The 21,731-nt window shown below is 53.0% G+C and overlaps 1 protein-coding gene across 1 annotated transcript; it reads right to left on the bottom strand.

Moving 5' to 3' along the window:
* Positions 1 to 1,498: 1,498 nt before the first annotated feature.
* Positions 1,499 to 21,072, bottom strand: LOC138687555 (uncharacterized PPE family protein PPE21-like). The gene is made up of 6 exons (XM_069795516.1): positions 20,973 to 21,072; positions 20,174 to 20,901; positions 19,731 to 20,010; positions 19,115 to 19,631; positions 12,990 to 13,107; positions 1,499 to 2,005 (listed from the first exon to the last, which is right to left on the bottom strand). The coding sequence occupies exons 1-6, from the start codon at positions 21,070 to 21,072 to the stop codon at positions 1,955 to 1,957; spliced, it is 1,794 nt and encodes a 597-aa protein (XP_069651617.1). The 3' UTR covers positions 1,499 to 1,954.
* Between the last annotated feature and the right edge of the window lie 659 nt (positions 21,073 to 21,731).

Here is a 21,731-nt window from a genome sequence, read left to right as displayed (position 1 = left end):
GGCCCAGCCACCCAGAAAACAAGAAAACCAAAGAGGGAACAAGACAGAGACCGTGGGGAAAGGCAAGGAGAAGGACACAGAAACAGAGAGAGCGCGGGAGGGATAGGGAGCAGGGCAGAGAGATGGAGCAAGAAAGGAAAAAAGGACGGGAGGCAAAACCAAAGGAAAGAGAGACAAGGACGGGGAGCAGGACAAAGGGACGGAAGAGGAAAAAAAAATAGCGACGGGCTGCAGGACAGAGATGAAGGGATTAAACAGACACAGGGAGCATAACAGAAGGACAGAGAGAGACAAAAGGGACAAAGAGCAGGCCAGCATCGGAGGGGAAAAAACCAGCTGCGATGGGCAGTGGGAGAGAGATACGGAAAAAGGAAAAAGTACTGAGGAACAGAAAAAAGAAAGAAGCGACAGCTAGCTGGACAGGGGGACACAGTTAGAAAGGGCGGGAGAGGGAATGGGGCAGAGAAAGACAGACAGAAAAGGTAGCGAAAGAAAGCAAGGCAGAGGGACAGCAAGGCGGGGCGGGGGGGAAGGGACAGGGGTCTGGACAGAGATGGAGAAATAAGCAGCAGGGACAGAGGAGACAGAAAGAGGGACAGGGAACATGGCAGAGAAGGAAAACTCAGGACAGCGGCAGGACGGAGATAAGAAACTGGGACGGTCCTCAGGACAGAGAGGAATACGAATACGAGCAGGGAGTGGGACAAAGGGATACAGCGAGAAACGACGGGACAGGAAGCAAGACAGTGCGACAGACAAGAACAATGACAACGAGAGAGAGAGAGAAGGACAGACAGAAAGAGACAGAGACCGTGAGAAGCACAGGGGGGTGGGAAATTTAGAAAGAGAGGTATCAGGAGCCCTGCAGAGAGAGGGAGGGTGAATAAAAAAGGGGCAGGAAGCAGCACAAAGGGTCACAGAGAGTAAGAGATGAACAGGAAGGAGGATGGGGACAGTGAGATCCAGAATGACAAAAATAAACAGCAACAGCGAGCAAGACAAAGGGATAGAGAGAGAAACAGAAAGTAGGAAGAAGAGAGATAGGAAGGCAGGGACACAGAGCAGCACGTACAGGCGCAGAGAGGAAAAGAACGCCAGGGGAACAGGCCAGAGAAATTGGGCGGCGGGGAAAGAGGCGGATGCAGATCAGGACAAGGAGATGGAAAAGGAAAAAACAGCAACTGGCTGCAGGACAAAGACGGGGATGGGGCGGGGGGAGAGGGAGAGGGAGCAGGACAAGAATGCAGAGAGAAAAAGAAAGTGGGGCAGTCAAACGAGACAGAGAGAGAGGAAGGGGGGGGGGAAGAGGGAGCAGGACAAGAGAATAGACAGAAGAGGAGAGGTACAGGGAAGCAAAATAAAAAAAAAAAAAAAAAACAAACATCACAGCAGCATGAGAAAGCGAGGGGGGAGGGAGAGGGGGAGGGAGGCACAAGAGGAGCGACAGGGCCCCGAGGGCCCAGGACTCACCACACTCTCGCTCTTGGAGCTGCCAGGAGACCTTGCCAGTTCAGACGCTTCTTTCTCCTTCTCTCCTCCCTTCCTCTTCTGTAACTCCAATCGCTTGGCTGTCCTCCACATAATGGAACACGCGAGCGTCTCGCAGCTCTTACGAGATGAGGCCTCCTAGACACGTAGCCTCGCTCGCTCGCTCACTATGTGGCTGTACCGTGCTGCTGGTCATGCATACAGACCCTGGCGGCCTGACCTGCTGTGGACTACGAGGAGGGATCCTCCCACACCCAGACAGGCAGGCTCTCTCTTGCCTGCAGCGGGAGGCAGCTGCCAGCCAGGTGGCCTTCCGTTTCTTCTTCTTTACCTTTCTGTGGCCTCTCCAGCTTCAGCAGCTCCTGTCCACAGCCAGTAAGCGCTCCGCCTGTCCCTCTGTGCTCCCGCGCCGTGAGGAGAGGGAGGCCAGGCAGAGACAGCCCACGCAAGCCTGAGGCTGCTGCAGTCAACGGCATCCCCGGGGGATGAACGGACAACCGCACTCACAGCGTGGCCTCTGGGAGAGGGAAAGAGGCAGCAGCGACCGTTATTACCGTAGCTCGACCCTGGCCGGAGCCCCTCCTTCCGCAGGGGCTCCCGCAGACGCCGCTCGTTCCCCGCGCCGCTGCTAACGGCACCCACGTTCAGGGAGACTCGAGAACATCGGAGGGCCAGCTTGCTGCCCTCACGACAGGGCTCGGGGGCTGCCTGCGGCCACAGCACAGGCTTCAGGGGAGGGGCTGGAGCTGGGGGCAGCCGCACGGGCCGAGCGGGGCCGGGGGAAGGCGCCGGGGGAGCTCCGGCGACTCGGGGAGGCGCCCGCTGGCTGCGCCTGGGGGGTGCCCGCCTCCGTCCCCTCTTCCCTTCTATCGGCTCTCGGGGAACTCCCCGGCGCTGCCCTGGCCCGGCTCGCCTCCGGCGGACCGGGAGCCTGCCGCGGCGGCCGCTTCGCAGCTTCCCGTCCCGCCAGCCCCGGGCGGGCAGGAGGCACCCCCCGCCCCCGCCGGAGGGGATCACTCGCCTCACCCGCGGTCCCGGCCGAGACCCGCGCCCTGCGCGCCACCACGCTGCTCCCGGGGACCGCGCATGCGCCGGAGGGGTCGGAGCCGACGAGCGAACGCCGGGCTGCCCCACGCGCAGGACGGCGCATGCGCCCGGGAGGCATGTCCGCACGGCTGGTCGGCGAGCGGTCCCAGCGGGAAGCCCGCGGAAAACCACACGAAACCGGCAACGCTCCTGCGTCTGACCTTGTCGGACTCCGGGGGCCGCGGCGGCAGCGAGGACTACGCCGCGCCCAAGAGCCGCCCGGCCGCCGAGTCCGCGAAAACTACAGCTCCCGGCATGCCCCGGGAGGCAGCCTGCCCTGCTGCCTGACCCCGAGGGGACGCCGCTTCCGTTTCCGCCCACCCCCACGCCGGCGCAGCCGCAGTTCCCGCCAAGCCCCCAGCGCCGCTCCGGGCAGCTCCGGCGCGCTTTCGCCGCCCGGCTCCGGCACGGGGCGGCACCCCCCGCCCGGCTCCGGGCAGCGCCCGCCGCCGCCGCTCCGTGCGTCCGACACGGACCCCGCCATCCTCCTCGGGGCTCTTCCCGGAACCCGCCGGCCGAGTGCGCAGCCCCGCCACGGGGCCCGGTGAGCACCCCCCCCCCGCGCGCACGTGCTCCCAGCCGCCCTGTGAGCCCCCCCCCCGCGCGCACGTGCTCCCAGCACCCCTGTGAGCCCCCAGGGCTCCCCCCCGGCCTCGGCACAGGCGGCCCCCACCTCCCCCGGGCCACCCCCGCCTCCGACGTTCGCGGTCCGAGGGGCGCCCGGCCCCGCTCACCTTCTCCCGAGGGGCAGCCGCACCCCGGCCGCCGCTCCGCTGCTGCCTCGGCTCCCACCGGCCCCGCCCCGGCCCCTCCCGCGGCAGCTCCCCCTTTCCTGGGAGGGGCCGTCGACATCAGCCTCACTGCCCGCACCTGCGGCTCCTCCAGCCCCGGCCCGCAGCTGTGGTACCGAAATCCGGAACAAAACTCCTCAACACCAATGTGAACTTAAGCAGCAGGCACTTCCTTGATTGAATGAAAGATGTCAAGAGTCATCTGATTTGGAAGAGTTGTTAACTGGGGTCAAAATACAGATTTTAATACCCCTCTTATTTTAGTTCTAAGACTTGGCGATTGCCAGGTATCATCTTTTCGATTTACCCAGGTCCACCAGCGAGGCCACAAGGGAGATTTCTTCCAGAGAGAGGATAGAGTTATTAAGGCTAAAGTCCACGATTTGCTTTTCTCTTTCATGAAAAGGTGAGTGGGTCATATATCATCACTAGTCACCCAAACAGTTAACCCTGAACTTTGCACCTGTCCTTTAATACAGTCAATTCCAAGCTAAATTTTTTCCGTTATTAAGAGGGGACCAAAGATCATGTAAAATATTATTATACTTTCTACAAATACATCCCCATCTTAGAGCTTTAGCTGCTAGAGAAAGTCTGTGGAGTTTGGGGTCAGAGGAGCTGCAAGTATAAACCTTCATACAGCTCTGTTTAGGATGTGTGATTTTTCTCTGGTTGTCTAAACCAGTCTAAATTTCCATAGATGGTCCCGACTCTGGGTGGCTCTAACAAGGATCCTGGAACTCCAGTAAATTCTAAACATCGTTTTATATTTTAAATGTGATCCCAAGTTCCTTTTTGCACTTGTCTCTACGGTTTTGGCAACTGACAGCCCCAAGGGGTGCTTGTACAAGTTTCTCCCGAAGGGCGATTAAATGAATTCTTTTGTCCATGAGGTGGATGTTATAATTCACAACGCTATAATTCCTTCTTTCAAATTTAAAAAAAAAACAATTGCCTTTTAAATCCATCCAATTTAATTTGCTAAAATGATTCTCACTGTTCTACGTTTTTTCTCAAGTTCTGGTTAAATTCAATGTCAATATTCTCCTCGGAACTAGATTTTCATCCGACTTTGGAATCGGAAGGCAGGCTGTTACTGAGATTAAATGTTGTGTCTTTACAAAACTTTGAATCCATTACAAAACTAGATATTTTTTTTTAATCCAAATTACAAAAACGGTTAATCTCAAGATTAATAGCTCAAACAATAATTGTTTCATTTTGTTTATCTCATGTTTAGAACCCCTCAAAAAAACCCCACATAAACCCTCTAAACACACAAAAAGATTATTGCCCTCGACAATATTCCTAATAGCAACCCCAATATTATAAGCGTTACACAGCTGTTTTCCCAAATAGATAACGTGAAACTTACTTATAGATTTTCAGTTTTAAAGGGCCAGTTTCTTTAGACTTCCAGTTTCTTGTTGGTGCTTTCTTTATTCTTGAATAATGAAGCCAAGGTTCTTCTCCCAGACCTTTACTGCTATAAGGGTTGTTAAAATGACTCGATACGGTCCTTTCCACTTCTCAGTGATTTTATATATATTCAATCTCCTGGTCGGAAGGGATGCGCTGCTACGTCCAATTCTAAGGGTCCAGCTGTGGAGACATACTGACAAAGTTCTTGAAAAGAATTGCTTAAAGAAATCATAACACCTTTTAAAAACATATCTCCAGAGGCACTCAAGATACTCAGAACACAGGACTCTTGATATGGTCTTTCATACAACATTTCATAATGACTTAAATTTTCTTTCTCTTCTGGCTATACTCTGATTCTTAATAGAGCCATGGGTAATGCTTTAACCCATGTGAGGAGTGAGGTTTCCTGACAAATTTTACTCGACTGTTGCTTAAGGGTATAGTTCATTCTCTCTCTCTCCCCCCACCCCCCCACTTGCTTGTGGTCTATATGGGGTGTGATAGACTCAATCTATAGATAATACTTTGCTCAACTTGTCTCATAATCTTTGCTATAAAATGAGGGCCATTGTCAGATGACATTCTTACAGGCACCCCATATTTTGGTATTATCTCTTTGAGCAAGACTTTGACTACTTCCCTTGCTTTGTTGGGGTGACAAGGGAAAGCCTCGGGCCACCCAGTAAAGATATCAACTAAAACTAGGATAGATCCTTCTTTTCAAGGCAATTCTATACAATCAATTTGCTAATATTCTCCTAAAAAATTTCCTTATTTAATAATCCCAAAGATGATCTTATTACTGGTTCGGGGATATTTTTATATATAAATTTCACATCCGCTTCTAATTGTTTAAACAATCTTTGTCATATTTCACTTTCTGTTCCCCAATATACTTTGTGATGTTCAGCTCGGGCAATTTCTCTTACTATTGTGGGTGGGACTATTATTTGGCCTGTCGGTGTTACAGCCTATCCTGTTTCATTTTGTTAGCCTGCAATCTAATAATTAATTCTTCATCTTTTTCATTATAATTTGGAGTTTCTTTAGGCAATTTTGTACTTTTCTCTGGAACTAGTGCTAGGATGCCTTTTTCCGCAGCCTCTTTAGCAGCTTTATCAGCCAGTCGGTTACCTGCGTTAGGACCGGTCTTACCTAACTGATGTGCTTTACAGTGCATTATCGTGACTGCTGTTGGGTTTTGAATGGTTTCTAACAATTTCGGTATTTGTTCTGCGTGCTGAATGGTGGTTCCTTGTGCAGGTAACAGTCCTCTTTCTCTCCGTATCGCTCCATGTGCACGTCCTACTCCAAAAGCATACTTTGAGTCTGTCCAAGTGTTGACTCGCTTTCCTTGACTTGGTTCCAGAGCTCGAATAAGAGCTATCAATTCAGCCTTTTGGGCAGATATCGTCGGAGGCAAAGTTGGCAACGCAATTACCTCCTCGGTAGTTATTGTCTATCTTGATAAACGTTTTCCTTCACAGATGGAACCGCTTCCGTCGGCATATAGTTCCCAATCTGTTTCTTCTAGTGGCACATCTCGGAGATCCGGTCAGCTGGAGTAAACTCTTTCGATTGTCTGCAAGCAGTCACGTTCCAGTTCTCCTTTAACTTGATCAGTTGTTGAAAACGCAACAGGGTTAACGGTGGTAGTCGTTTTTAGGTAAACGTCATCTTGTTCCAGCAACGCCACTTGGTATTTCAGCATTCTGCTAGGGGATAACTAATGCCCCCCTTTCTGTTTTAGCACAACAGTTATCGTACGGGAAATGTACAGTAATCCTTTGTCCTCAGGTGAACTTACGAGCTTCCTGGATCAGTAGCACAGTTGCAGCGACGGCTCTCGGACGACCAGAGCATCCCAGACTCGCATTACCTAATCGCTTCGAGAAGTAGGCCACAGCTCGCCCACTTGGCCCTAAATATTGGGCCAGGATACTCAGAGCTATACCTCTTCTTTCACGAGCAAAAAGTTCAAGTGTCTTTGTGAGATCTGGCAGGCCTAGGGCTGGCACCCTATTGCAGCCTGTTTCAATTCTTGGAAAGTAGCTTTCTCGGCATCGGTCCAATCCATTGTTTGACGTTTTGAGCTGCTCCTATAAAGGTCAGGCCAGCGAGCCACAATTTATAATCTACAGGTGACACCACTCAACCATTCCCGGAAATGCTCATCATTAATTTTTTTAGTCTTAGGTTCGGGGAGACGACAAATTGCCTCTTTTCTCTCAGTTCCCAATTGTCTCTGTCCTTTTAGGATTTTAAAACTCAAATTTAAGTTTCTTCTTTCTGGGTTATTTGGTTTTTTTCTTTTGACACTCGATATCCACTGATTCCCCAAAAGTTCAAAAAGTTAATAGTTAACTTTGTGCATTGTTCTTCTGTCTCAGCTACACTTAACAGATCATCCATACATTTCAGCAAGATTTCTTGATTATTTTCTTTCTTCCAAATCTCTAATTCTCGTGCCAATTGATTTCCAAACATGGTAAGACTATTCTTAAAGCCTTGAGGCAAGACTGTCCACGTATACTGTGTTTTTCTCCCAGTCTCAGGATTTTCCCATTCCAAAGCAAAAACCTCTTGACTATTGGGATCCAAGGGAATACAGAAAAAGGCATCTTTTCGGTCTAACACTGTGAACCATTCTTGTTTCTCCGTTAGGGTTGTTAACAAAGTATAAGGATTTGCTACTACCGGATGAATATCTTGTACTATTTGATTTATTGCTCTGAGGAGGTCTTGAACTAATCTATCATCTTTTTCATTAGCCTTTTAACAGGCAAGATCGGGGTGTTATATCTGGATTCACATTCTATTAACAATTTGTATCTTAAAAATTTTTGCATTACCATTACTAACCCTTTCCGACTTTCCAGTTTTAGGGGGTATCATTTAATTCTTACCGGATTCAATCCTGGCTTTAAATCAACTCTCACAGGTTCTGCTTTTTGGATTTACCGGGAACGTCCCAGTCCAGACGATTGGAATTACAGCATTATACTTTGACTGGTATAATCTTCTGCTTTCGGTAACCATCCTGTTAACAACAAAGCCACTGCTTCGATACGTTTAGTTTCTGGAATTAAAGTTTTAACCTCTCCATTTTTTAATTTAATTTCTGCCTCCAAGTTCTCAAATAGATCTCTCCTTAACAGGATTTTAGGAGAATTTGGCACATACAAAAACTGCTGAGCGACCCATTGCTTTCCTAATTTCATTGTTAAAGATTTAAAGAAGGGTCTAGTTTCTCGTTCACTTGTTGCACCGACACCACCAATTTCTTCAAAACTTAACTCTCCCTCTAAGGTATTTAAAACTGAAAAGGTGACTCTAGTGTCAATTCCAATTCAATTTTCTGTTCTCCCAGTTTAGCTGTAACCAGAGGTTGTGCTGGGAGACTCCCCTCCGGTCCCCGTCAGATACGTTCCCTTAAAAGGAACAAATCTACATATGGCACTTTATTCCATTTTCTCTCTCTCCTACAAAACAACAGTAATTGCAATATAGTATTGTAACTCAAAGTTCTGTTTGTTTACCATTTTTCCTGCAATCCACCCCAATGTGCCAATAAACGTCCCAACGGTGATGTTTTTGGTAACTTTTCATCAGCAGTTCTATTTCCTGCACTCTTATTCTTAAACGATTTTGCTAATGCCATTATACTTATATACATTCAAATACCAAATACCAAACAAATGCAAATGACAATTGTCCCAAATAATACACAAAGTCCAACCCAGCAATAGCTTTCGCTTATGACTTACGGGCAGACACCGAGGCTTCCACTGCCGACGGGTACCCTCCAAGCCCCAACCCTGCGAAGCTTTCGCCGCGCCTCACGGGCAGGCTTTCCAAACCAATTCCAAAGAGGCAGCACCTTACCTTTTTTCCAGGGAACGCTGCGAGGAGCTTTGCGAGTCGAGGGTGATGGTTCTCCCCGAGAATACCTCGGTGCCGGCCGGAGTTCGATCGACACTCGATCTCGTCCAGCCTCACTCGCGAGGTCCCATCTGGGTCGCCAAAACCGTTACCGAAATCCGGAATAAAACTCCTCAACACCAACGTGAAGTTAAGAAGCAGGCACTTTGTTTATCGCAGCGCTGGGGACACGGGGGATCACTCCTCCAAAGGCGTGTCCCACTTAGTATCAAAATCCATCAGTTTTTACAGACTTTTCTTGTCAGGTCGTTGTTACCTAAGCTCCTTCCGTAAAAATGCATACTCTGCTCGTTCTTAAATTTAACCTTTATAATGATCGGTCCTTTGATTATATAACCTTGTCAATATTCTTACTTAAAAACAATCATTGGTCAGTTACACTTAGCTCTGCTGACTGGAATCTTTGATACTCAAATCGAGGTGGGAAGGGTAAGGGGGTTTCCAAGCAGCAAACTGGTGTCCATGACGGTTTCCTTAGTTTCCTGAAACAGAACGTAGAAAACCCAGTAACTTCCTGGTGAGGTTTCTAGGGTTAGCTGTTTCAAACTTTAACAACATTAAGGTTCCTAGAGTCACGCGTAACACAGTTCCTAAAGTTTCTATGGCTACGTTTCAAACTTAACGATCCTAGACGTTACGCTTCACAATTTTACTTCTTAATCAAACCTAACTCTTCTATGTGATTAAATTTTGATTTCTTTACCAGAATATTTGCAACAGCTGGAGCCCAGCAGGAACGGGGTGGGGGGAGGGGGGGGGCACGGCCCGACCCCCCCAGCGCCTCACCTCCTCCTCCCCTTGGCCCCTTGCCTCGTGCAAAGGGAGCGCAAACGCAGCCCGGATGGCAAAGGGGCCGGCCGGCCAGCGTTTATTCAGTCAGTTGCGCGCCTATCGAGTCCTGCCAGCGAGTCTGCTCTGGGGCTTGGGGCGCCCCCCGGCGCTCCCTCTGCCCCTCGGGCACCTCTGATAGCCTATTTCCATACATTCTGTATGGCACGTCTAAGTATTGGGATGGTTTTAATATTTTGTACCAGCTGTGGAAACTGGTTTGCTGCTAGGTGACTGCAAAAGTGAGATTTGGTAGATAATTATTAGAAATCTTATACTAACACAACGATTGAAACAATAGACAAAAGTATAGCCAAGCAATTAACTAGCAGAGGTAGGTACTCCTAAGTTTTGCAGTTCTTCGCTCTTATGACTGGATGTTCCTGTACGCTAGATGAGAACAATGCTGAAACTGACCACATGTGATTGAAACTGCGTTAAGCTTCAAGATCAAAGAACAAGGACAAGAATAAAGACTTCAAGGACAGCCAGCAAGAACTTCATATGGGTCGGTGGTCGCAAAAGCAGCCCTTCGACTCAAATGGATCCTTCATTGCGCATGATCGGATGTAGGCAGTACTATGATAATCGGTTGCCATCGTTTTTACGTATATGTATACTAATCTGATTAACATGCAATTAGTTATTCTGTATAACCTGTTTGTGCTAAAGCTGTGGCATGCACACTAGGTGCAACTATCCCCCGTGCATCCAGCGCTGCAATGAAGAATGCCTGCTTTCTAAAACTCCAAAATGAGTCTTAGGGAGTTTCTTCAACCGGCTTTTCAGTATCAGGGTACAAGGGAGGAAAGGGGAAAAAAAAAAAAAAAAAAGGCAGCGGTGTGGGAAAGAGGGGGGACCAGGGGAGGAGCAGGGAGGGACCAGAACGCGGAAGAGGGGAGACAGGGCCCCGAGGCCCAAGCTCTTGTTCTTGGCACTGCCAGGAGAATTTGCCAGTTCAGACACTTCTTTCTGCTCCTCTCCCGCTCCCCTCCTCTTCTGTAACTCCGGCGGCACAGCTGTCCTCCCCCTAGGAGAACACGCGTCTCATAGGTCTTGCAGGACGAGGCCTCCTAGGCACGGAGCCTCGCTCGCTCGCAGGCTGCGTGGCCGTACCGCACCGTCGGTGCTGCGTACGGACCCTGCGGTGCACCTCGGCGGTCTGACCTGCTGCGGCCTAGGAAGAGGGATCCTTCCGCCGGCGGAGAGGCAGGCTCTCTCTTGCCTGCAGCGGGAGGCAGCTGCTGGCCGGCCAGCCTTCCATTTCTTCTTCTCTACCTTTCTCCGGCCTCTCCGGCTTCAGCCGCAGCAGCTCCTGCCCGCAGCCGGTAAGCGCCCCGCCTGTCCCTTCGTGCTCCCGCGCCACGCGGAGAGGGAGGCCAGGCAGAGACAGCCCGTGCAAGCTTTCCTCTCTGGCGGCGTTTCCTTACCGGGAGGAAGCAACGAGCGCGGCGGCACCTGCCGCCGGTGCCGCACTGCCGTTACCGTCGGACGGCACGTGCAGGACAGTGGCAGCCCCGCGCCCTCGCAGCCTGCGAGCTGCAGTACCGAACATTGGTCGCGTGGTGGCAGCGGCGAGCGCTTGGCACAAGGCGCCGGCGCGCATGGGCGGTAGCCCAACTGCAGTACCGAAGTCTGTTCAATAGGTGGCGGAAGAGGACGCTGGCGAAACGCGTCGCCACCGCGCATGCGCGGCTGCGAGCGGCTGAACCGCGTTTTGGTTGCTAGGCAACAGCAGGAGGGCGGGGAAATGCGCCACCGCGCATGCGCGGCTCCCGAACGCCAGGACCGCGTTTTGGTTGCCAGGCGACAGCAGGAACGCCGTAAACCGCGGCGCATGCGCGGTTGCAGAGACGCCGTGTCGCGCTTTGCCGGGCAACAGCGGCGAGCGCCGTAAAAGGCGGGGCGCGCATGCGCTCTTGCCGAGCTGCCGTAAAGCGTTTTGGTTGCCGAGCAACAGAAGGGGCGCCGTAAACCGCGCCGCCACGCATGCGCTGTTGGGGAGGCGCCGTGTCGCGCTTTGGTTGCCGGGCAACTGAGGCGAGCGCCGTAAAAGGCGCAGCGCGCATGCGCCCTTGCCGAGCTGCCGTAACGCGTTGTGGCTGCTAGGCAACAGCAGGAGCGCCGTAAAGCGCGCCGCCGCGCACGCGCTGTTCGGGAGGCGCCGTGTCGTGCTTTGGCTGCCAGGCAACAGCGTCGAGCGCCGTAAACGCGCCGCCACTCATGCGCAGCTGTCGAGCTGCTGTACCGCGTCTCGGTTGCCCGGCAACAGCTGGAGCCCACCGACACACGCCACCGCGCATGCGCCCCTCCCCAACGCCAGTTCCCACCTTCGGTCACCGGGCAGCAGCATCCGCATCCCCGTAACGATCCTCTTCTGAGCAGCAGCTGGATGAGGGATGACTGACAGCTCAGCCCAGCAGAGACCAGCCACAGGCGGCAACTACTTACTGGGGGCACAGGGCTTACATTGCCCTGCCCTTTCCCCACTCACAGCCCGGGCAGTCATCTTCATCGCCCCCGTTCCAAAAAGCACCCCAGTGGCTGGAGCGTTTACAGCAGTCAAGTCCAAAGAACAGACAATTCAGGTGGTCGCTTCTGTCCCTGCGCCCCCCCCCCCATTATCTAGAGAGGACAAGCAGCACAGGGACCGGCAAACGGCGGGGGGCGGGGGGGGGGTGGTCCCCTGGAGCAAGCCCCAGGGACTGCTGTATCCCTCTGCATGTGGCATCAGGGTTGCGGGAGGGACAGCAGCCAGTCAACAGATGCTGGCGAGAGATTTAAAACAAAAAATAACACCTGGTTCAGGTGACAGCCTGAAGGCAGGCCACAAGAGACCCAAAGCTGCTTTCTGCCAGAGGGGCAGCTCTGTCCAGCAGGAAACGCCGCGTCCCAGCGCACCAGATGCCAGCGGCCCACCTGCAAGCGAGCGATACCCTGGTGACCCTGGGGCTCGGTTGGGGTGGGCGCACCTTTCCTCACCTCCGTGCTATCGGAACTCTGCTCTCCTAATCCTGCACGCACGCAAGGCTTCTTGTGCGGGGCTTGTCTCTGATCGAAGAGACGCTGCACAGTGTTACTTACCGCCCCGCCCTCCGGCGTGCAAAGTAATCAGACGTGAAGCAGGGAAAGCAAAGAGGCATGTCGGGATATTCGTAGTCCTCAGCAGATGACCGCAGAGCCCTCGAGGTTCCGTCTTTGCTCCCTACAGGAGCTGTGGCTCCGCACTCCTTGCCGCTCCCGCCAGCAAGCGTCACAATTGCCCTTTGCTGCCTGCAACACGCAGTCCCTGCACGGCCCCAGTACTGCCACTTACAGAGCGAGAGGCGCTCGCTATAAAGCGGCAATGAAGAACAAGGACGGCCCGTCAAGATGGCAGGAGAAACACAGAGAGCCTCCAGCATTAGCCAGGCAGGGCTTGCAACTCACCTCGTGTCGTGGTTTAACGCCAGCCAGCAACAAAGCCCCACGCGACCGCTCACTCGCTCCCCCGCCCCCAGTGGGACAGGGAGACAATCGGAAGGGCGAAAGTGAGAAAACTCGTGGCCTGAAACGAAAACAGTTTAATCATTTAAAAGAAACAACAACAACTTGTAAGGAAAAGAAGGAAAAAAAATGACAGAGGATGGGGTGCAGGCAGCATGCCAGGGGTCTGGAGCCTGACGGATGACGGGGGTGGGGTGGAATATGGAGGAGGGAAAGGAGGGAGGGGGGGCAGGAGCTAGGAGAGCAGGGGATGCAGGGGGAAACAACTCGCGTGGGTGAAGAGGGCGGGCTGGAGCAGCGGGAGCATATAGGGGAGAAACACACACGGGGGGAGGGTAGGTGAGGGTACAAAGGTGCATGGGGGGACACGGGTGGGGATGACCTACCCCAGGGAGTCCACCCAGGATGATCCACAGCAGGTAACTCACCTGGGATAACTCGCAACAGAGAATCCACACCAGATCATCCACACTGGGAGGACCCCCAGCAATGCCCCTCAAACTGCCTGTGCTTCACAACCCCAATCTTCCCCTAACGGGGGAGTTTTTTGCTTTTTCAAAATACTCAGTTTGGGGTGTGTTTCAGTGCTTTTCAACAACATAAAAAGGGGTGATCTTTTGGTTGTGGGTTTGTGCATGAAAATGGGGTGGGTTTTTTGCTTTCCAGCTGCACAAATCCAGGCGGATTTGGCTTTCCCAGGAGTCCCAAAGTCGTTTGTTTTTTTCTGTTGCAGTCCCAGAATCAGAGGGTTTGGGGTTGTCCTGGTTTCGGCTGAAATAAAGTTCATTTTCTTCTGAGTAGCTGGTACAGGGCCATTTTGGAGTTAGGATGAGAATAATGTTGACAACACACTGATGCTGTAGTTGCTGCTAAGCAGTGTTTATACTAAGTCAAGGACCTTCCAGCTTCTCATACCGCCCTGCCAGCAGAGGCTGGGGGTGCACAAGAAGAGTCGCTGAGCTAAAGCGGGATTCGAGGTAAACAGGTCAGCTCGAAATACGCCACCTCCTTTAAAAGTTAAGAGCAATTTGAACACTTAAAATCAGCATTTAGGCTAATCGATACCATTTTGAACACCTTCTTAGCATACAAGTAAACACTCTTGCCGGTGTTGGAAAACGTCTCCTCCCTTCCTTACAGCACTGCTGCAGGGAGATAACCCTGGGAGGCTGTGGGACGAGATCGTACACAATCAGAATCTACGCTTAGGGATCCACCACAACAGCTACCGACACAAAGGGGAGTCAAGGGAGAGAAACACCCACTGACACAGAGCAGGGGGAGGGGGAGAGGGACACCCACCGAGGGACACACAGGGGAGGTGTGGGAAGACAGACACACCCACGGCCATGAGAGCAGTGGGGGGGAGAGACACACCAACAGACAAGTGTGGGAGCCAAATGTGTCCACCCACCCGCGGTCACATAGGGAGAGCAGGTAGATGCACCCACGGACATGCAGGGGGGGCAGTGGGGGAGGGCCACACCCATGGACATGCAGGGCGGGGGGTAAGTGGGAGCACCCCCAGGGACAGGCAAGGGAAGGTGGTGACACACCCATGGACATGCAAGGGGGCGAGGGACACACCCACAGACACACAGTGGGGCTGCAGGGAGACACACCCACAGACACGCGGGTGGGGTGGTGGAAGAGACATGCCCACGGAGGAGCAAGATGGGCAGGGAGGTAGACACGCCCACAAACACACAAGGGGGGCTGGGCAGGAGACACACTGTCATGTCCCAATTTCTCAGGATGACTCAGGTTTGCTGATTCCCAGGTCAGGAAAAGGTGAAAAAACACCAGGGATCCTGTAACTCACAAAACTCAATTTTTATTTGCTCACAACAAGAACTGGCATGCTCACCACCAAAACTGGTATGAAACTACGTCAGTAAACTGTGTAACGTGCTAACCCTACATCACCAAACATATCCTAGACACCTGGCTTATTTGGGAATCAGTTCAGGAAAGACAGTAAGGCAAGCCCTCCCATCGAGTCATGGTGTTCAGAGCAGACCCCCTCGCTTTCTAGACTCCTTCTCAGAGAGAAGCCCGGGGTGGCTGGATCCACTCCTAGTCCCAGACTTGGTTAACGAGATGAGGTGTAGGGATTACAGAAAAGCGAAAGAGAGAGAAGGGAAAGATTTCACCAGTCCTGGGTCCAGCGTTGGTTCAGTCAGCCGAGGGGTCCAGTCCCGGTGGGCTTGCACACGTGGGGCTTCAGTTTGTGTCCTTTTATCATCCTTGCCCCTCCTTCGGGAGGGTACTCAAACTTATTAGGCTAATTAGGTATCATGAGCGGTTTCTGAGCCTTTGGGACTTGGGGGTCATTTGGGGAGTAACTTCCCCTTCCCTGCACGGTGAGTTGCCCAGCTCAGCACATCAGACCAGGGGGCTGTGCACCCTCCAGCATGACCTCCCCTCCCCTCCTCTCTTGTTGCCGATGGGTGCTGATCAGCTCCTTTTCACCTGGGGTTCCTTCCTAGGCAGAGATCCTTGTTATGCAGTTAGTCCTTAAGCAGAACTTGCCCCACCACAACGTTTGAGATACTAACTCTCAGTCCCTCACAGAGAGCTTCCTCCAAAGGAGAAAAATCATCTTGGGTAGCTCCCTTGGAGAAGTCTGGGGTGGCTCCCTTGGAGAAGTCTGGGGTGGCTCCAAAAGAAGAAAAGCCCCACTCCTGGCACGACCAAGCCCTGCCACGGGGGCCCCGCCTTGCCAGTACATTGCCTCACACCCCCCTGCAAAAGGTGTGGAGAGGCAGGGATACAGCGGACTCAGTGTTGCACGCCCTCCTCCGACTGACACTGCCTTGAGCATTGGACTAGATGATCTCCGGAGGCACCTTCCAATTACAACAATTCTGTGATTCTGTGGTATTAATCATTACAGCATCCATACCGTATTTATAGCCTATAACTGTAGATTTAGACCAGCTACTAGGAAAAGAATTAACTCTATCCCAGCTGAAACCAGGACAGTCCTGTGATGCTGGGAATTGTGTACTGCCTGCATCAAACTGTGTTCCCAACTATTAACTACACCTTTTGTAAGCCAGCTTCTCAAAGTTGTTTGCTGCTAGGTATTGGCCAACAATAAAATGCACAGGGAGAGAGAAGGTCTCAAAGAAAAGCCGAACCCATTAAAAAGTAAAGAGATGTTGCACAAATGTCACTTGGAAATAAGGTGGAGTGGAAGGAATTACAGCGTGCAAGTATTATCTGGTGTATGGTTTGGCAGGCAGCCATTCTCATATCCTCCACATTCAGGGGCCCCAGGCAGAACTCAGTCAGAGATAAGAACTTTCCTTCCTCTTCAGAAATGCTCTCTCCTTGCTTAATATGGAACAAATTAATGAAAGGAATTACACAGCGCGCCACAGCAGAAGGACAGATATCACCCACCCAAGACTTACACTGCGGTCATGAAGTCTTCATGAATCAGCAGGGTCACAAAAGTACGATTCAGGAAGGGTTGCTGCCATGGTGATGATGAGAAGAGGGTGGAAAGAATGGAAGAAAGCAAGGAGCAATGATGGACTGCCAAACTCAAACAAATACAGTGCTCTCTCTACTATCAGGGGATCAAACACCTGCAGGCTGTTCCGAAACATATACACACTACTGGCAGTGCCTTCCAAAGGGATTACACTGAGGGAAAGAACCTTAGTCACAGACAAGAGCAACATTTCAAGCATCTTCTGAACACTACACAACACCACAAGACATGCAGCAGAATTTCAAGGACCCAGCCTACTTCTCCAAAGGAGAAAGGAGACAAGTGTGGCACAAGATTTAATGTAGCCTCAGGTCTGGAGACAGCCTAATTGGCATGGTGTTCATAGCACATTCTCTTCAATTCTTCTGCAGCTAACAACAGTCACTTCCAGAGTAAACCCAGGCCCTGGCAATGCCTGTGCACATCTCATTGCAAAAGCAAATTCACTCACACTCATAAAACCACTCTCTAGGCAGAGGCTTGAGTCATTGCCTATGGCATTTTTAGCCCTGCTGCAACCTCACTGGCACGAAAACAGGGGTTTCGGAATGCCACGATGCTGTTCTGTTTCTCTGATTCAGGGATACTTCCTGGCTCAAAAGGATCTCAGTCCTAGTTTCTGCATGGGTGCCACCACCTGAAAAGAGACTTAACCTCAACAGTTTAGAAGACTTTCCAAAAGCCTGTGAGGACATCAACCTTGAATTGCTGTCTGATGATGATCACAGCCTTGAAGGATGTACACAGGGAGGCAGATTATGCTGAGCTACTGCTTTGGCTTATGAATACTATCATTATTAATTACTTATCAGAGGCTGAGACAGCCACAACTCAAAGTTTCAGACCAAGTTTGAGCCCTACAGAACACTCCTTCAGCAGGACCCAATCTATAAGCACCTGCTTTGGAATACCATCCTCAAACCTAAGCAGCTCCAGCTCCTTTTTCAGAGCAGCTCAAACTTCTGGAATTATTATAGATTGCAGGATTCTCAGTCCCCTCTCAAACTAAAAGCTCCAGAGTTCCTTGAGTGAGCTGGTCAAGGTTTTGCCCACTCACAAAAGCACTTGCCCATCATCTCTGTGTGCCTGACTACCAGTCAAAAGCAGATTCCTCCAGGGCAATACCCTCAGGGAAACTCTCTTTTTCACTTCTAAAGGACCATCCTCTTCACTTGTTTTACATCTTCCCCAGCTGACCAGACTACTCAGCACCCTGTGCTTTAGTTACTTTTCTGGCTACTAACTCAAGCTTCCCATTTGAGGCTTACCACACAACTGTTACCTCCCACAACCCTCCTATTCATTGTCCCCTGCATACACAAAGGCTGCTTTACTTTCTCTGCCTTGCATGCCAGCAGTACGACAGACTAAAATACTCTCCCTTCACTCTCATTTCTCAGGCTTGCCACTACAGCGCCTTCTAGAAACTGAGAGCAGCAGTTATCCTAAAAGTCCTGCTCAGCCCCTCTGCCTGCAGGAGAGGCACGCTGTTGTTTCAAAACAACAGGACAGGTTTGTCACAAACACATTTGAAAGAGGAGTGGCAGTGCAAAGGGAACCTTGCAAGAGAAAAAATCCCAAGAGCACAACAAACTACTGCCAGTGAGAGTTTCCAAAGACTCCTTCTACATCCACACTTGAGTGCCAGATTGCCAGGCCAGTAAAAGGCACATTGCTAACAGCTGACAGCCCAAGAAATAAGTACATACTTTGAGTACAGAGCTCCACAGCTGTGCTGGTTTTGACTGGGAGAGTTAATTTTCCCCACAATAGCTTGCATGGGGCTGTATTTTGGATTTGTACTGAAAACAGTGCTGACACAGCATCAAGGCCTTTTCTGCTCCTCACACTGCCCCACCAGAGAGTCAGCTGGGGGTGCACAAGAAGCTGGGGGGGACAAGGCTGGGATGACTGACCCCAACTGACCCAAGGGATATTCCAGACCATAGGATGTCATGCTCAGCAATAAAACTGGGGGAAGAAGAAGGAAAGGGGGACATGCCCAAGTAATCGTCAGGCATGATGGAGCCCTGCTTTCCTGCAAATTAAGCACCTGCCAGACAATGGGAAGCAGTGAACGAATTCCTGATTTTGCTTTGCTCGCATGCACAGCTTTTGGTTTACTTATTAAACCATCTTTATCCCAACCTGCAAGTTGATTCACCCTTCCGATTCTCTCCCTATTCCCACTGTGGGGCAGCGAGCGAGTGGCCATGCGGGGCTTAGCTGCTGGCTGGAGTTAAACCACTACAAAGGCTCTAGAGCTTCTCAGTTGAACGCTTAAACAAAATTTCAAAATACCGTCAGTAAAACCAGCCTCTTTTCCCACTGAAGCACAATATCCACAAACGGCAGTGAAACAGGAGCGTTTTTTACAGCGCACATTACTCTCTCAGGCCGATGCTCAGCATGTGTGAAGGCAGTAGTCACTCCGAAGTGACCACTTTCACGGTCAGTGAAAGAAGGCAGGAAAAGAGCAAGCCCCACCGTCTGCATTTAGGGTCTCCTATGAACTCACTGCTACCTGCAGTCACCAAACTGCAGGCTGTCGCTTCAACATGCTCACCTGCCAGATTTTAAGTCTGTACACACGCCTGCCTGCATGAAGAAATCTGGTTTCAGGCAACCGACAGGTACCTGCTTTCGAGGACGTCCTCCTTTCTCCCGGAACGCCAGCCTGGGGATGGAAGCAGGAGAGTCAACGGGACGCGACTGCTCTGGAAATGCCACTGCCGACCTCCCTGAAGCTTGACAGGCCTCTTGCCCCGGGGGCTGCCAAGAACGCCCGGGCAGGACTGCGTCGCAGCCCGCCACCGACGCCAGGCTGTGAGGGACACCCCCGGCGGCTGCGGGTCCCTGCGGGGACAGCCGGCAGAAACTCCTTTCTCTCCACAGCCGCACGTCTCCGCGGTGCCCGCCGGCCTCCGCCGGACAGCCACCAGCGGCAGGCAGTCCCCTGCTGCCCCCGCAGCCCCGGGGGCGGCAGGGAGGGGCCGGGGCTGGCCGGGCCTGCGGGGGGAAGGCCGGGACCCGGCGCCCCGGCCTGCCGCGAGGGGAGATGCCGCCACCGCCACCGCCGCCGCCTCAGCCCCGCTGCCGGCCTGCGAGGCCCCCGGGCAGCCCCGGCGCTGGCGACCGCCGGGCAGCCCACTGATCCACGGACGGCGAGTAGCCCCCGTCACGGCCACCGGCCCCGCCGCCCGCCCTTACCTCAGACGGGGCCGGGCCAGAGCGGAGCCGAGCCCAGCCGAAACGAGATGAGCCGAGCGGAGCCGAGGGGAGCCGAGCCCAGCCGAAACGAGAAGAGCCGAGCGGAGCCGAGCCCACCCGAAGCAGATGAGCCGAACGGAGCCGAAACGAGATGAGCCGAACGGAGCCGAGCCCAGCCGAAACGAGAAGAGCCGAGCGGAGCCGAGGGGAGCCGAGCCCAGCCGAAACGAGATGAGCCGAGCGGAGCCGAGCCTACCCGAAGCAGATGAGCCGAACGGAGACGAAACGAGATGAGCCGAACGTAGCCGAGCCCAGCCGAAACGAGATGAGCCGAACGGAGCCGAGCCCAGCCGAGCCCAGCCGAAACGAGATGAGCCGAGCGGAGCCGAGCCCACCCGAAGCAGATGAGCCGAACGGAGACGAAACGAGATGAGCCGAACGGAGCCGAGCCCAGCCGAAACGAGAAGAGCCGAACCGAGCCGAGCGGAGCCGAGCCCACCCGAAGCGAGATGACCCGAGCGGAGCCGAGGGGAGCCGAGCCCAGCCGAAGCGAGATGACCCGAGCGGAGCCGAGGGGAGCCGAGCCCAGCCGAAGCGAGATGACCCGAGCGGAGCCGAGGGGAGCCGAGCCCACCCGAAACGAGATGAGCCGACCGGAGAGGAAACGAGATGAGCCGAGGGGAGCCGAGCCCACCCGAAACGAGATGAGCCGAACCGAGCCGAGCCCAGCCGAAACGAGATGAGCCGAGCGGAGCCGAGCCCACCCGAAGCAGATGAGCCGAACGGAGACGAAACGAGATGAGCCGAACGGAGCCGAGCCCAGCTGAAACGAGATGAGCCGAACGGAGCCGAACGTAGCCGAGCCCAGCCGAAACGAGATGAGCCGAGCGGAGCCGAACGTAGCCGAGCCCAGCCGAAACGAGATGAGCCGAGCGGAGCCGAACGTAGCCGAGCCCAGCCGAAACGAGATGAGCCGAGCGGAGCCGAGCGGAGCCGAGCCCAGCCGAAACGAGATGAGCCGAACGGAGCCGAAACGAGATGAGCCGAACGGAGCCGAGCCCAGCCGAAACGAGATGAGCCGAACCGAGCCGAACGGAACCGAGAAGAGCTGAACCGAGCCGAACGGAGCCGAGATGAGCCGAGCTCAGCCGAAACGAGAAGAGCCGAACCGAGCCGACGGGAACCGAGCCCAGCCGAAACGAGAAGAGCCGAACCGAGCCGAGCCGAGCCCGGCCCGGGCGCCCCCTCCCTCTGCTCCAGCTCCCCACGGTGCTTTGCACTGGCTGCTGCTGCGCTGTGCAGAGGCTGCTGCATTTTGGGGCTTGGAGCACTTCAGGTTCCTGCGTGAGCCCGAAGCACCAGAGGAGCTGGCCTGTACATCGTGGCAGGTCTTGCAGCTGCTTTCAGGGGTGTCTGCGCTCTGCCCAGGCCTCTTGAGTCAACGTTAACTCTGGTGCCTAATGACAGTATGCTGGCAGTGGCCCTGGTAGCTCAGCCCTTTCTCTCCCAAATTGCGATGATGTCAGCAGGTTTGTCTTTTCTTGGTTTAGGCACCCCTAATGCAAAGATTCCCAGAGATTTTTTCATTCCTTCCCTACACACACAGTGGGATTCCTGGAGGGCCACAGAAATGCAACAGCAGCAGCGTTAGGCTCTGCTGGGGTTTGGGGGAGGAAACGCCCTCGTAGATAGCTGTCTGGAGCCTTTCTAGCAGCCACCTTTTACTTCTCAAACAGACACAACCAGAAAAGCTCCGATGGTCAGTGACCTAGCTGAGCAATGATCAAAAAAGAAGCCACTTTTTATCCCACAAAAGCCTAACAGTGACATTTGTAGGAAAAACAAATGTCCCCATTAGTTCTCGTGCCAAACACAAAACCAGATTTTGGTGTAAAAGAAGAGGCTCCTAATGAACTAAAAAAAACCCTAAACACAGAACGAAAGCAGACACTGATCTGCCTCCTCGGGGCAGG

Source organism: Haliaeetus albicilla, chromosome 10 (assembly GCF_947461875.1).
Source record: "Haliaeetus albicilla chromosome 10, bHalAlb1.1, whole genome shotgun sequence".
Taxonomy (NCBI): Eukaryota; Metazoa; Chordata; class Aves; order Accipitriformes; family Accipitridae; genus Haliaeetus; species Haliaeetus albicilla.
This window is presented reverse-complemented; position numbering and strand designations above follow the sequence as displayed.